This window comes from Helobdella robusta (assembly GCF_000326865.2).
Source record: "Helobdella robusta unplaced genomic scaffold HELROscaffold_25, whole genome shotgun sequence".
Taxonomy (NCBI): Eukaryota; Metazoa; Annelida; class Clitellata; order Rhynchobdellida; family Glossiphoniidae; genus Helobdella; species Helobdella robusta.
Window position 1 is genome coordinate 7,879 of NW_008704310.1, and position 14,767 is coordinate 22,645.

The 14,767-nt window shown below is 32.7% G+C and overlaps 1 protein-coding gene across 1 annotated transcript; it reads left to right on the plus strand.

Annotated features, from left to right (window-relative positions):
- Nucleotides 1-4,786: 4,786 nt before the first annotated feature.
- HELRODRAFT_172868 (hypothetical protein) lies at nt 4,787-14,767 on the plus strand (the record flags this gene model as incomplete). The annotated part of the gene is made up of 31 exons (XM_009019531.1): nt 4,787-4,854; nt 5,494-5,654; nt 5,933-6,061; nt 6,344-6,414; nt 6,593-6,644; nt 6,963-7,080; nt 7,155-7,260; nt 7,354-7,599; nt 7,727-7,939; nt 8,094-8,216; nt 8,287-8,349; nt 8,413-8,619; nt 8,852-9,004; nt 9,873-9,950; nt 10,350-10,354; nt 10,596-10,713; nt 10,770-10,883; nt 11,007-11,099; nt 11,163-11,295; nt 11,652-11,828; nt 11,975-12,056; nt 12,130-12,292; nt 12,356-12,430; nt 12,524-12,704; nt 12,783-12,994; nt 13,122-13,286; nt 13,535-13,597; nt 13,792-13,898; nt 14,120-14,276; nt 14,416-14,518; nt 14,694-14,767. 31 exons carry the CDS (start codon nt 4,787-4,789, stop codon nt 14,765-14,767), a joined length of 3,810 nt encoding a protein of 1,269 aa, XP_009017779.1.

Genomic DNA, 14,767 nt, shown 5'->3' on the forward strand with positions numbered 1-14,767 from the left:
CAAGCGTACGAAAAAAGACATAGTTGGTGCCTCATGTATCAAAAACGGCAAAAATGAGATGGTTCTTGAACAAGATGAGATCAAGCTACAGTGGAGAGAATACTTCAACCGTCTGTAAAACGAAACAAATCCCATCAATGTTAACTTTGACGCTCCACCCATCGAAGATCCGATTCCAGACATGACTATAGAGGAGCTTACAGAAGCTCTAAAAGCTATGAAGGATGGAAAGGCAGCAGGGCCTTCTGGACTCACAAATGACATTATCAAAGCATCTGGTACTGCAGGTATCCAAACGTTACTACAACTTTGCCGTGAAATATTGAGAAATTGCTCAATGCCGACTGAATGGAACTATAGCATGATAGTAAAGCAAATAGCATGAAAAGTAAAGGTGATCCATTGAACTGTTCATCATATCGGGGTATACGTCTGTTAGAACACTCCCTGAAAATTGTCGAAAAAATTATTGAGAGAAGATTAACGTCGTGCATCACAATCGGAAATTATCAATAAGGTTTTCTAGCGGGGAAATCAACAATTGATGCAATTCACATCCTTCGGCAACTGCAAGAGAAGTACCTCGCAAAGCATCAACAACTATTACATATTTTTGTAGACCTTAAAAAAGCATTTGATCGAGTTCCCCGTGAAGCAATCAGGTGGAGTCTACGTCGACAACTCATTCCAAAATATCTTGTTCGACTTGTGATGGAAATGTATACGAATACTAAGACTCTCGTCAGCACAACGGTTGGGAACACAGATGCATTTGACATCGGCGTTGGAGTTCACCAAGGCTCGATTCTCAGTCCACTTTTATTTATAACTGCGATGGAAGAAATCACAAAACCGATACGCACTGGTGACATTTGGAATCTAGTATATGCTGATGATATCGTTTTAACAGCCACATCTGAGCAGAATGCAGCACATATGTTTGAAGATTGGAACACCAGACTCACCGATCATGGATTCAAAGTCAACATCAGCAAAACCAAAGCAATGAACACTGGTGAACCCATCCAATCCACATCTACTGGACGATGGCCCTGTTCAGTTTGTAAAGCTGGTGTAGGTAACAATTCAATCAAGTGTCAGCAGTGTAACCAGTGGTGTCACAAACGTTGTTCAAAAATAGTTGGTACTTTATCTAAAGTGTCCAATTTTGTTTGTCCTGCTTGCATCAATCCACAACAACAAATTCAAAATAGCCCTGTTTTCGAAGCCATTAAAATAGAGAAAGTCACATCGTTTCAATATCTAGGGGATGTTCTGGATTATACTGGAACAGCTGAAGCTGCCGTTCGAGCACGCATACGTGCAGCCTGGAATAAATGGTATCTCCTTGCCTCAATATTGATGCGGCGTGACATCCCACTACCACTACGATCAAGACTTTATAAATCTGTGATATGTCCGGTGTTGTTATATGGTGCAGAAACATGGCCAATGACAACCAAACTGGAACAACAACTTCAACGAACCGACATGAAAATGCTCCGATGGATGCAACGAATTAGTCTGAAGGACCACATCAAATCTACCGAAATCCTGCGTCGTGCTGGTTTAGATGATATAAAGGACGAATGCCGGCAACACCGTCTGCGGTGGTTTGGTCATGTCAAACGAAGTGGAAACAGTGCCATAACTTCTCTTGCAGATGTTGAAGTACCTGGCACACGTCCCAAAGGCCGTCCAAAGAAGTCCTGGTCGCAAACAATCGAGCAAGACATAAAAGCTCTAAATTTTAATAATGGATACAACTGATCGTCTAATTTGGCGCAAAAAGTTGATGGCAAAGAAAACAACGTCCTACCTCGGGAAACTGGGTCTCTGGACGCAAAACGAAGATTGATTGATTGATCATTACATTTAAGGTTAACTAAATAACATCAAAAAAACTTTCAACAAAATGTTAGATATTTAAAATTTTTTCATAATCAGAGAAATCATTACAAAATATTTTGAATTCAAATTCTGTGAGGTAAGATAAGGTTGAGAAGATACCTGGTTCTGCTGTAACTGAGAACAGGTATATATTAATAATATATCGTATATGTCATACGAAATGTGCGATGCGTGAATATTTATATTTTTTTAGGTATTAAACTGAAACAAATCAATGATAACTATACTGATAATTATAAGAGGTTTGCTTTACAAATTTTCAATTCTTTTCACAATCTTCAGCATTTGCTGCAGTTGTTTAGCATTACTCCAACAAGCGTCATGGGTAATTTTCAAAATTTTTCATCATCAACAAATTGGTAAAAAAAATACGGCTAACTTGCAAAGGACCAATAGCCCTAAAAAATGATAAAAAAAAGTATGTTTTTGGATTATTTTAAAGCTCATGTGATTGTATCATCTGTTCCTTATAATCTAAATAAATATAGATAAATATGCATGATGTTCGAAAAATGTTTATCTGGATTTAAAGTAAAAAACGAGATTTGCACTTTTAACGTCAATACGTAGAAAGTATTGATATGTAATAAATAGTGGAAAATAAATCTTACTAAACATAGAGAAAATAATGTTAAATATAACGTTGAAGAGTCTTCAAGACAAACACTTCAATCTTTCGATAGCCATTAGCTCTATTGTATTTTACAACGGAGTTTAAATGAAATACAGAAAGCATGCTACCATCAGTGGCAGATCCAGGAATGCAGGCCCACCAGATCATGAAAACATTAAAGATCAGTGTTGAATGTAGCAGTCAAGTAAACGGAAAAGAGCAAATAAGGCCATTAACTTCCGAATTTAAAAACAATCCCTCCAAACGTATCTAATTTACACTTAGATGGGCGATAGGCAAAAATAATCTGCCTGAGCAGTGATTAGTTCTTCCGTATAAAAAAATGTTTTAGGAGCAGATAAAAATGTTTGAACCTTTTAAGCAGATGCCAATGTAAATTAAATCAATTGAACCCTGACTTAAAGTTATTTCAATTTTTAACAAAATAACTTCTTATAATTTCAAGTGTTTCAACTGATATTCAAATTCAATGCATAATTTGGGTAAAAAAAGAAACAGAGGCCCGCAGGCTAATGGGTACCCTAGTAAAATTTATTTTATAATTAATTTTCTTTGGAACAATCAAGTTATTTTTTAAATTATTTTTGAATAATTTAATATAAGCCATGAAATATTTTAGGAAAATTCAGTTTAATAAAATTGTCAATTTTTCGGAAATGTCAACTGTCCCCTCAAAAAAATTTTGGTTTTGCCACAAATGAAATATATTGATTTTTAAAAAATAACTGAACAAGCATTATAGAAAAAATTTCATAAAAATCATTCAATTTTAACTTTTTTAATTTTAAATAAGTTTTTTATGTACTATTTATTTTTACCAATATTTGTATTTATCACGAAATAATTTCACGGCATAATCGAAGCAAAGTAATATCAACTTGGATGGAAGGAGGCCGGGCTTGATAAACTTGACGTTTTTTTTCTATTTGGAGTAGTTGAATTAAAAGCACATTTTGTTTCATTTCATTCTGAGTGCTCTCGTTGAACTTATTCAGCTTTGAGGTTGGTCAAGTAGAGGTTATCCATGCCAAATTTCAGACTTTTTGTGTATGTTTTGTTAGTGTGTCTCCGGTCTGGACAGAACGCAAAATACTAGTTTTTGCGATATTGGCTACAGATGAGGATTCTTTCGTGTTTTGTACCGTTGATGTCCGTGTCATCGCAGTGACAAAGCGAGAAGTGGGCACTGGGCGGCAAAATTTCTAATATTCCTATTTAAAAATACCATAATAAGGTCTCAATTTAGACTTCTGAACAATGAAAATTATTTATAAATATTTAATATGTACAATTAAAATTGATATCATTTGCGTTAAAATAGAGTAATGTTTTTGAAAATTTGAATGTAGAAAACTGTAGTACTGCGGTTTATCTAGGAGGGCACCAAACCTGAATTGCAATCGAGGGCCGCATATAAGGTCAGGGCAAGTTTTATAATCTCTACGGCCTACACCAATGCGTTATTTCTAAAATTTCATGGGCCAGCAGAAGGCTTTATTTATTATTACAATTTTGTTAACAGTTGGTTACGAGGTTATTATTGCAAGTCTTCCAAAACTCATTACGAACGTGACGATGTAAGAGATGCCGGCTGGGCGATAATCGATGAATAGTTATTGTTGTAGGTCGCTAGCAGTGAGATAGTTCTTTGCAAAGTAATGTCAATAGCTGGGTCATAAAAAAATGGCAGTTGGTGCTCAACGATTTTGTAAAGGTTTTTAACTTTCATTACGTTGAGTTAGAGTTAGTATAATTTAGATTCCATAAGAAAAAATTCACACACATACACACTCACACTTACAAAAACACATAAACACGATATAAATAAATAAATAAATATATATATATATATATATATATATATATACATACAGCGGTTACATATACATAAACACCATCTACCATGCAATTCTTAAACAATGTCAAGTTTAAAATGACAACATACGATTACAATTACTCTCGCTGAAGATATATAAATTGTTTTCCCCACATAATTAAGCGACATATTGCAAGCAGCATTTTGTTCAGTGAAGATCAAAAGTGGCGTTGTTGTGTGGTTGTCTTTATTTTATTGCATGTTTTTATTTTATATTTCATTTTATAATTTTGTAGCGTAAGAAATGAAGAATATTGTTTCATTGACATCGCTTGTTTTATAACGATTACAATTACCGAATATTTTTTTTTGTATGTTTTATTAAAATATAACAACTTAATTTAAATATTTAGATCCGCAAGAAAATGGCGCTAAAAATACTTCTCTTGATAATACTTTCTATTGGAATTTCAACCGCGGCTTTCTACTCTCCGTTAGTATTCACAACTGAGATTGAACGTTGATTCACGGCTTTGTCCAACTATAAAATCAGTATTTCTCGCTGTAAATGTGCTGGTGCAAGATGTTTTAGAAGTTTTGTGTAACATATGTAGACTATTTCAAAATCATTCATACGTACATTAATAACTTTTCTAAGCCGATCATATTTAAAAACTATTTTATTCAGTTATCGTTATTTGTACCAGCTTTTTATGATGTGTTGCGTACCTACAAATAGTTTAGTGACTAAATCTTCTTACTTATCAGCCAACTATTTTTATTTTTGTAAAATGAAATATATAAAATTTGATTTCAAACCAATTTTCATTTGATATAAAAATTCGGTAGAAGAAGAATCTTTTTCTTTTAGAAAATATTTAGAATAATAAATCTTTAAAGCTTCTCCAACATGTCTACATGGGTGAACCAGGCTTCGTTATATTGAAATCAAACATTTATTCACATTTTTATCCGGTAACTAGTTTGGCGATAGTTTTTTAAATCATTTTCAATCGGTTTATGGTAATACATCATTTCGGTGGGGTTTAACATCAAAACTACAAAAAATTTTATTGAGCGCATTTCTTATACAAACACTACATATTGAATTTTGTTTTTAAAACGATTTCAGATCATACACTGTTGTGGCTCCGAAGATTTTGAAACCTGGCAACAAATACCTGTTCAGTTTAACCTCGAAAACAGAGAAAACCGCTGACTTTGAACTGGAAGCAAGTATTAAAGCGAGTGCTGGATCAGTCTTGGTTAAAAACAAGTTCAATCTTCAAACAAGTGAGTGTTTTGGTGTACTCCGTGTTCACAAATCAGTAGTTGTACAACTCAGATTTGATTCAATTAAAAAAAATTTTGATCAACAGTTGAAAACTATTCAACCGCTATTTATTAATTTTTTTCAGACGACGCAAAATTATTAACGTTGGAGGTTACTTTAACAGATGTTTTTATATTATTTTGAAATTAAACTTTATATTATAAAATTATTTTGTTGTTTGTTGAAATTTCAAGATTCAATGAAGATATATTTCTCCTAGATTTGTTGAAAATTTCAGATTCCGGCCTCTGTTCCAGAAGACACTTATACGTTTTCAGTGAGTGCATCCGGAGGGATAACTTTCGTCAACAGCAGAAAGCTGTCTATCAACAGGAAGGTGCACTCCATCTTCATCCAAACAGACAAGGTCCTGTACAAACCTGGACAGACAAGTAAATTTTTTGTTCCAGTTCACCGTAACCTCTGATTTGTTTTGCGAACCGTTTTTTATTTTTCGCGCTAAGGTGTCTCAACGAGGAGACTTGTAAACTGAACATTAAACAATTTTATTATCGCACATCTTACTTGGTTAGATTTATTAAATATCTCAAACTTTGTTAACAATTATGTTGGCATAAATTTTGCTTTTTGTCTCAAGCAAAAATTTTTTATATTTAAATAAATGATTTTCAATATCATACAATTTTAGTCCTATTCAGAGTAATAGCGGTTACTCCAGATTTGAAACCTTTCGGCGGAAAAATAAACGTTACAGTATATGTAAGTTGGATGTTAATTTTACACTTAATGAAAAAATTTCACGAATAAAATAAATAAATGCTATTTCCATGGATATATACATCCATGGCTATTTCGCACGTAAACATTCTTAGATTTCTTTAAACTTCTGATTATTAAGAAATGAAATTTACGTTTTGGATTTCCGATGAATTTTCAGGACACCGCTGAGAACAAAATAAAAAAATTAGTAGACCAACAAAGTGAGAATGGTGAGTTGAAATAACCCTTATCGTCTGAAAGTAGCATATTGTTCAAATAATTTTAATTGTTAGGCGTCATCACGAGCAGCCTGCCTTTGTCGGACATCACCGCGCTGGGCCAGTGGAAAATTTTAGCAGAAACTCACGTCAGGAACTTTTCATGATAATTTTGTGTCCTATTCATATTTTTTTACATAGTAAATTTATGGTTCTACAAAGTTTTTATAAACATTGCAGTTTACCAGCTTTGAAAAATTTGTTGAAGTTGCCGAATATGGTAAGAAAATTAATATTATTAATATATTTGTTTTCAATATTAAAACAAAGTTTTTAACATTCCAGTTCTGCCTAAATTTGAAGTGACGGTGGACCTACCCTCCTATTTTCTTTACAACCGAAATCAACCATCTCTTCAGGATCCATTACTAGTTTCAGTGATAGCCAAGTACATTTTAAATTTTTTTGCAGTTAAAAAATCTAAACGAAATAATAAATTAATATTTGACGCACTATTTTCAGATATACTTATGGCAAGCCAGTCAAAGGAACAGCTAGAGTAGAAGTAACAATCGATACTCCTTATTGGCATAATAAAGAAGAGCCAAAGTTTACTAAATTAATCCATGTAACTATTTAATTTTTAATTTCTGTTATTTTATTAAAAAGTAAATAATTCTAAATTATTCATCTATTAAACTTTAAATTAAAATTTTTTTAGCTGACTGATGGAAAAGGTGACCTCTCACTATCGCTGACAGAACTGAAAACACTAATTCCAGCATCCCATGGTGGACCAACTTTAGCTGGTCGAACTTTCTTCGTAGAGGCTAACGTCACCGAAACTGAAACAGGAATCACTTTGTCGGGAAATAATACGGTTCAGTGCAAAACTGAAAGGTTCAAGTTAGAGTTTTTATCAAATTCACCCGATAACTTCAAGCCAGGATTAAATTATTACGGATATGTAAGCTAAACCTTTTTGCTTTTTTAAATGTTTTATTTATAAATCTATTCTAGGAAAAAATCTGAAATAATTCAGTGAAAAAATTTCAGATAAAAAACTAATTAAGTTATTTAATGATACTCTCTAGTTGAGTTTGAAGAAAAATGATTTGAGCCCTCTAACACTGAGTGACATTCAGAACAGCGATGGGTCATTCAAGACAATAAATGTCACAGCTTCTTACTACGACCGAAAAATACATACCAATGCCGAAACATTACTGTCACTTCCTTTGACAGAAAACGGATTTGTCGTTTTTACTATTCCAACATTAAAAGAATCTGGAAGCGTATTTTTTCAAGTAAGTAAATATGGTCTTTGATTAAAGAATATCATTTATTATTTTTTAAAATTAGTTTTATTTAAATAAAATATCTTTTATAAATATTTTATTTTTTTTGTTTTGACTTGTAAAAAATGTTTAATGAGCTGAATTTAAACTATTTTAAATCCAGGTGTCGTTCAAAGATGAAATAACAAATTCTGTGGTCAGCACCATCAAGGAAGTCAGCAAATTTCTAACTAGAGACAAAGGAGGCATTCAGTTGAGTCTGTTGAACGAAGAGAATTTAATTAAGGTTTTCTTGTCAAATTTGTATTTGTGTCCTATTGAACATTTTAACAAGCTATCGTTCATCTACATTACAGCCATCTACAACTTTACAATTTAAAGTGAAAACAATTGACCTTGTTGAAGAGATTCAGTTTCAAGTTTGTATGAATATAAAAGCACCAGTTAATAAAATGTGAAATTTTAATTATCTTTGATCAAAGGTTTTGGCAAAAGGATTCATTATAGCAGAGAAGCAGATTGTTTCAGCAACCGCTCAAACGGAACATTCATTTTCGATGCATGTGACGGATGATCTATCATTGAAGTTGGCCCCTGAAGCCAGATTCGTCGTCTCCTATGCCACACCCTCTGGTGAACTGATTGCCGACAGTTTGGCACTACCTGTTGCTGATTATTTTGCTAATAAGGTAATCTCAAGCTTGAAAAATTGACATTTGGTTGTCCTTTTTTTTATAGAAATGACTTACGTTTGTTATTTGCTTTTTAAATCAATACTAGTATTTGTGTAATATAAAAATAGGTAATACAATTAAATTTTAATTCGAATTTTTAATTACCTTGAAATGATTTAAAAACTACTTTTTTCATTTAAGTAAAAGTGTGCAAATGAAATGTTATATTAGTCAAAATTTTTCACAGATATCTCTGAGTTTCAGCAAAAACGTGTCCGAACCTGGAGATGAAAATGTTTATTTGAACGTAAAAACAAAGGAGAATTCGTTCGTGGGATTGTTGGCCGTAGACCGTTCTGTGATGTTGCTGAGTTCTGGAAATGACGTCACTCAAGACATGGTTCGTGTTGTTTGTTTTGTTGTTCACTCATCTTGTTTGCTATAAAATTTGATTGCTATAGGTGAAAAGTGAGTTGTCATCTTATCTAGAAGTAAAAAGTGGTGGCCACCGTTCTGTTGGGTCTGTGGGACGCAGATGTTTCAGATGCTGGTGGCCTATCTGGCTAGGAGGGAGAGAAACTTTTTCTGTCATCGATGTTGGTGCATTTCACTTTGCCATGGTTTATTACTTTATAGCAAAAACAATGAGTGAATATTTAAGATGATTAATTAAAGCAATTTTTGATAACAGTACTGATTTAAAAATGTCTAGTGAACCATTTGAATGACATATTATGTAGTATGTTATTGCTATTATATGAATTTAATGGGTTGTTTTTTCAATTTAAACTAATTACGATTTGCGCTAAACTGATGCCCACTTGCATTTGACCATCAGAAGATTGATGTTGAAAAACTTTATTTTGTTAGATAAAGTTTATAAAACTCAAATATTTTTCATATTGAAATTGATATTGCAACGAAATGAAATTTAAAATGTAACTTGAATTAAAGCGTGCTGGTCTTTTCGTTTTGTCAAATCTATACGTGCAAAAAACTCCACTCTACAGAAGATGTTGGTTATTTTATTTTACTATATTTTTTACCATATATTTTTGTTATTAGGGGTATGAAATTTATAATTTTGTATGATATTTTTTTTCAAATTTTCACAATTCTTTAGCTGCTAATTATTAACACGGAGTCAATTAGTAGTTACATCATATTGGTCTAAATTTTAGACCAAATTTATTGATTTTTTGTTATTGATATATAATCGACAAAAAAGTTAAACTAAGTTTTTCCACCAAGACTCATTTCAAAAATAGCGTCTCCTCATAAGCAACAAGGACATGATAGAAGATGTATTTTCAGAGTTCCATGAAAACCAGAATGTCGGTGTAAAAGTCGGTCGAAATATTTTGAGGGATCTGAATGGGATCATTTTTATTTTGAACAAGCTATCAAACATTGATAAGAGAAAAAAGAGACGCAAGCTGTTACACAAACAACAAAAACTTAGTTTGGGTTTCGCTGTAAAAGATGACATTACAAATTAACAAAAAATTGTATGAAAAATTTTTTCTTTTTATTTTCAACGTTAGATAACATACTTAACAGGTTGTTACATTGAAATTGCTAAGACTCCAAGATTTTTTTTTTACAATTATTTGTTATTTGTTTTTTTAGTGGATGTTTGTTAATTTGAAATTCAACCGAAACAATTAAATCAAAAAAATTAAACATATTTTAAAAGATTCTCATAAGAATATAATGTATAGAAGGATCACTCCAAACAAAAAAAGGACAGGTATGTTAAATTAGACTAATTTTACGTTGTCAACAATAAATTGAGAAAAATTAATCCAGACCCCGAAGAACATTCAACTCCCGATTCAATTGAAACAACTAGTGTTCGACAGAACTTTCCAGAAACATGGATTTGGTCCGACGTTACTTCAAAGTATTTACCTCTACATTCAAAAATAATAATTTCTTAAAAGTTTAAGCATTTTAAAAAGTATGCATTTTTATAACTTTTTGCAAAACAGCGCCGACGGAGTTTATCAGCTGAAAGTTAAAGTTCCAGATACTATTACGTCATGGGTTGCTACAGGGTTTTCAATTAACCGTGAAGCAGGTTTGGGATTAACAGAAAGCTCCGCTGAGGTAAATTTTTTTAAAAGTTTTAGATCACAATTACTTTTGCCGTTTAAAATTTTTAGCTAACTGTCGTCAAACCATTTTTCATCTCGTTGAATCTACCGTATTCCATCGTGAGAGGAGAAGAATTCGCTCTTCAAGTCACTGTTTTCAATTATTTTGGTCAAGATTTAGAGGTTTGTGAGGAATTTATTTTTTAATAATTGACTTCATGTTTAAAATACATTTGATATCAGGTTGATATTTGTATCATACAATTATAAGAATTTACAATAACATTTATCTTACGTTTTAAACAGACTCAAGTTAAACTTTTGGCATCAAATTATTTCAAAGTAATAAAATGTGATAATAAAGAACTTCAATCCGTCGAGGTCGTAAAACATTTAAAGGTAATCAAGACGTTTACACCTAAATTATTCAAACATGTAAATTGAAACATGTATATATTTTAGGTTGGAAACAACGATGGTAAGTCAGTGTACTTTTGGGTGGTTGCCACTGCAATCGGTCAAATACCCATTGAAGTCAGTGCTCATGCAGGATTGGCTGCCGATGCCATGAAAGCCACACTGCTCGTTAAGGTGAGTACCTGCTGTAGACTTAAATAAAGTCTCAACAACTGAAAACATTTCAAGTAAAAGTTTAAAACATTTGTTTTAAGCCCGAAGGACAAACTCAGTCATACAGCACATCGCAGTTCATTCAACTGTCATCAGCAAAAGTGTTTGATACTGATTTTAAAGTGGCATTACCATCGAAGGACATTCTCGTTCCTGGATCAGCTGTCATTGAATTCACTGTAATTGGTAACCATGATAAATTGTCCTAATTTTTTATGTATTGCTGAATTTGTACCCCGTGTTGACATTAAAATTTTGTAATTATTACAAATATTGATCAAAAATTATTTTCAAACTTTTAACACGTGTGAACAATTGCAGGTGACATTATTGGTTCTGCTATGAACAACATTGGAGATTTGTTGAAAATGCCTTACGGTTGTGGTGAACAAAATCTTCTTCACTTGGTTCCTGATGTTTATCTTCTCAAATACTTCACTGAAACTGGACGACTAACTCAAGAGTTTGATCAAAAAGCTAAAAATTTTATCAACGATGGTAAGTTTTGAATGAAATATAATACAACTTTTGATGTCTTTAGCATACAAAATTATTCTTATCTTTTATATATAATTGTCCATAATTAAATTTGTTTCTGAAACCTGCAAACTAATGAGTTATATTGATATTGTTGTGATTGAAAGGCTACCAGAGGGAGTTGACATATCAAAGGTTGGATGGTTCTTTCAGCGCATTTGGAAACAGCGACAAAGCTGGAAGTATTTGGTGAGACATTAAAACTTCTGAAAATTTGAACGAATTTATAAACGTTCTAAAATGAAATATCAATTAAATTCAGGTTGAGTTCATTTGTTATCAAATGTTTCCACCAAGCAAAAGAGTACATTCCAGTTGAAGACAGCAAAATAGCAGCAACGATGAATTGGATAATTGGACTACAAGGCACTGATGGAACGTTTGCAGAGCCTCCCGAGGGTAAAGTTATTCACAAGGATATGCAGGTTGAATGCTAAATCATAATCATTTGTAACGAACGAGTGAGAAACCAAACATGTCTTTTACAGGGAGGATCGTCATCTGGGATTGCCTTGACGGCATACGTTTTGATAGCCTTACTAGAAAACAAAAATAATCCCATGGTTAATTTTTTTATTAATACTCTACTCGACCATTTACTAAAATTTTCATAAACAAACATCAGCTATGTTAATTAAAAAAATTCGTCAACACAGACCAATTCTGCAAGACTGACGTCGGCCATCAACAACGCCAACAAGTATTTGGAGAACAATTTCCATTCGTATTCCAACGATCCCTATGCTCTAGCCATCATTTCATACGCCCTCCACAAGTCTGGAAGCTTAAAGCTGACTGATACTCTGGCACTGCTTGACAAGCTGGCAATCAACAAAGGTCAGTGTTGTAAACATCACACGAACGAACGAATAATGTGTAATGCACTTTATTGATTTGATCTTCCATCGTCTTCAGATGGAGTGACGTACTGGAAGAAAGATGTGATTGAAAGTACCTCTGAAGGCATCTGGAGAGGACCTTATTCGCAAGCCAAGTCATACAATATTGAAATTGCTTCCTACGTCCTCATGGTCTATGCGGAGAAAAAAGACTTTTCAAAATCAATACCGATTGGAAAATGGCTTCTGAAGCAACGGAATGCTTTCGGAGGTTTCGCAAGTACCCAGGTTCACGGTCTTAGATTTCAAACAACTGCTAGAGTCTATAATGAATACACCAAAAATGTTTTAAAGTTATAATAAAACACTGGCTGATTTTTATTTGCACACGTTACCAAATGGAAATTGCATACAGGACACTGTTCTGGGCTTGGAAGCACTGGCGTCATTTGCACCTTTAATCATTCCATCAAGCGATGGAGCAGGAATTACTGTAACTGTAACAGACGAGAGTGGATCATTCTCCCATACTTTCGACACCGTCACCAGACAAAACGCTCTCTTCCTACAATCCATTCAGGTCTGTGAAGCAAATTTCTTTTTTTCTTTTTTTTTTATTATTCGTGTATCATGTTTTTGATGTCATAAAATTTTATAATTGAAGATTGAATTTTTTCATGTTAATTGTAAGGATTTTTATGTTGAGTACGATTTTGGCAATTAAAAAATTTTATTGGCCTAAAAATAAATGTATAGAATTACTTATTTTTAATGCAAATTAATATTTTGGAAGTGATTTATTTCTAACTTCTCTTATATTTTTCAAAGCTCCCACAATCAACTTCACTTGCCTATTTGTTAGCTGAAGGTGAAGGTGTGGCTCTTGTTCAGGTGAAAATTTATTTTAGAATACTTAGAATATCATCTACAAATTTTTAAATTCTTCGCCAAACTGCTTATTGGTAAAACTTCATCATAAATTTCATCTCATCTAATAAGTATCTTAATTTCTCGTTTAGAAATTTGATCAACCAACAACTGAACTAAAGTATGAAATTAACATTTACTATAACTTTCTGTAACAGATGAACGTAAAATACAACGTAGAGAATGACAATAAAGATCAGTTTCTAACTCTCGACCTGTCAACCAGCTCTTCAAACAATGACCTCAGTTTGAGCGTTTCAACCAGGTAAACATTTTAAAACAAAATTTGTTTTTAAATGATCAAAATAATAAATTGTCATATTTGATATTAATCTATTAACGAATATTATTTGATTTTAAAAATGAATGAACTAACAAATCTGCTGTAATTGAAACCTTTTATTTGAGTTTTACGACATTTATGTAATTTTATTTTATACATCTTCCGCCAATTTGCAAATTTAACTGTAATGCTTAATGTTCAAGCTGGAGTGGATCTGAAGTGACGGGAATGGTAGTCGTGGAAATAAACATCCTGACTGGTTACTCCCTGCTCGATGATGGAAACTTCATCCAACAGATTGGAAGTACATTCAAAAAGGTTGAGAAGAGCTCGAACAAAGTTGTCATCTACTTGGATGAGGTGCGTCAATAAACTTTTACAGTTGATAAATTCAATTTTTGTAAGAGAGATGTGTGATATGATGGGCTCTACTTTTGTTAATAAGAAATAATGTTTATCGATAAATTAACTTAGAAACCGTATTACTTCAACACATCAGCTCACTTCTCAGCCACTGAAGTTTGACGTCCTACTTCAAGAACAACTGAAGATTGCAAATGTTAAACCGGCTCTCGTTAAAGTGTACCGTTACTACGAACCAGGTAATTTTTAATAAATTTGCTCATTCTAATTTTCAATTTTTTTCATATATCACAATTCAACATCAATTTCGTTATTTTGATTTTCATTTAACATATCATTTTATTCTATTCCAATATATTATAATCATGTTGCTGATGCAAGGTAATCAAAAACTATTTAAAAACCACTTAACAGGAACACCAGTTACAGGATTTTATTCGACAGTTTCAGGACAGACGTGGGAAGGGGCGTGTCCTCAGTGCTGTTGA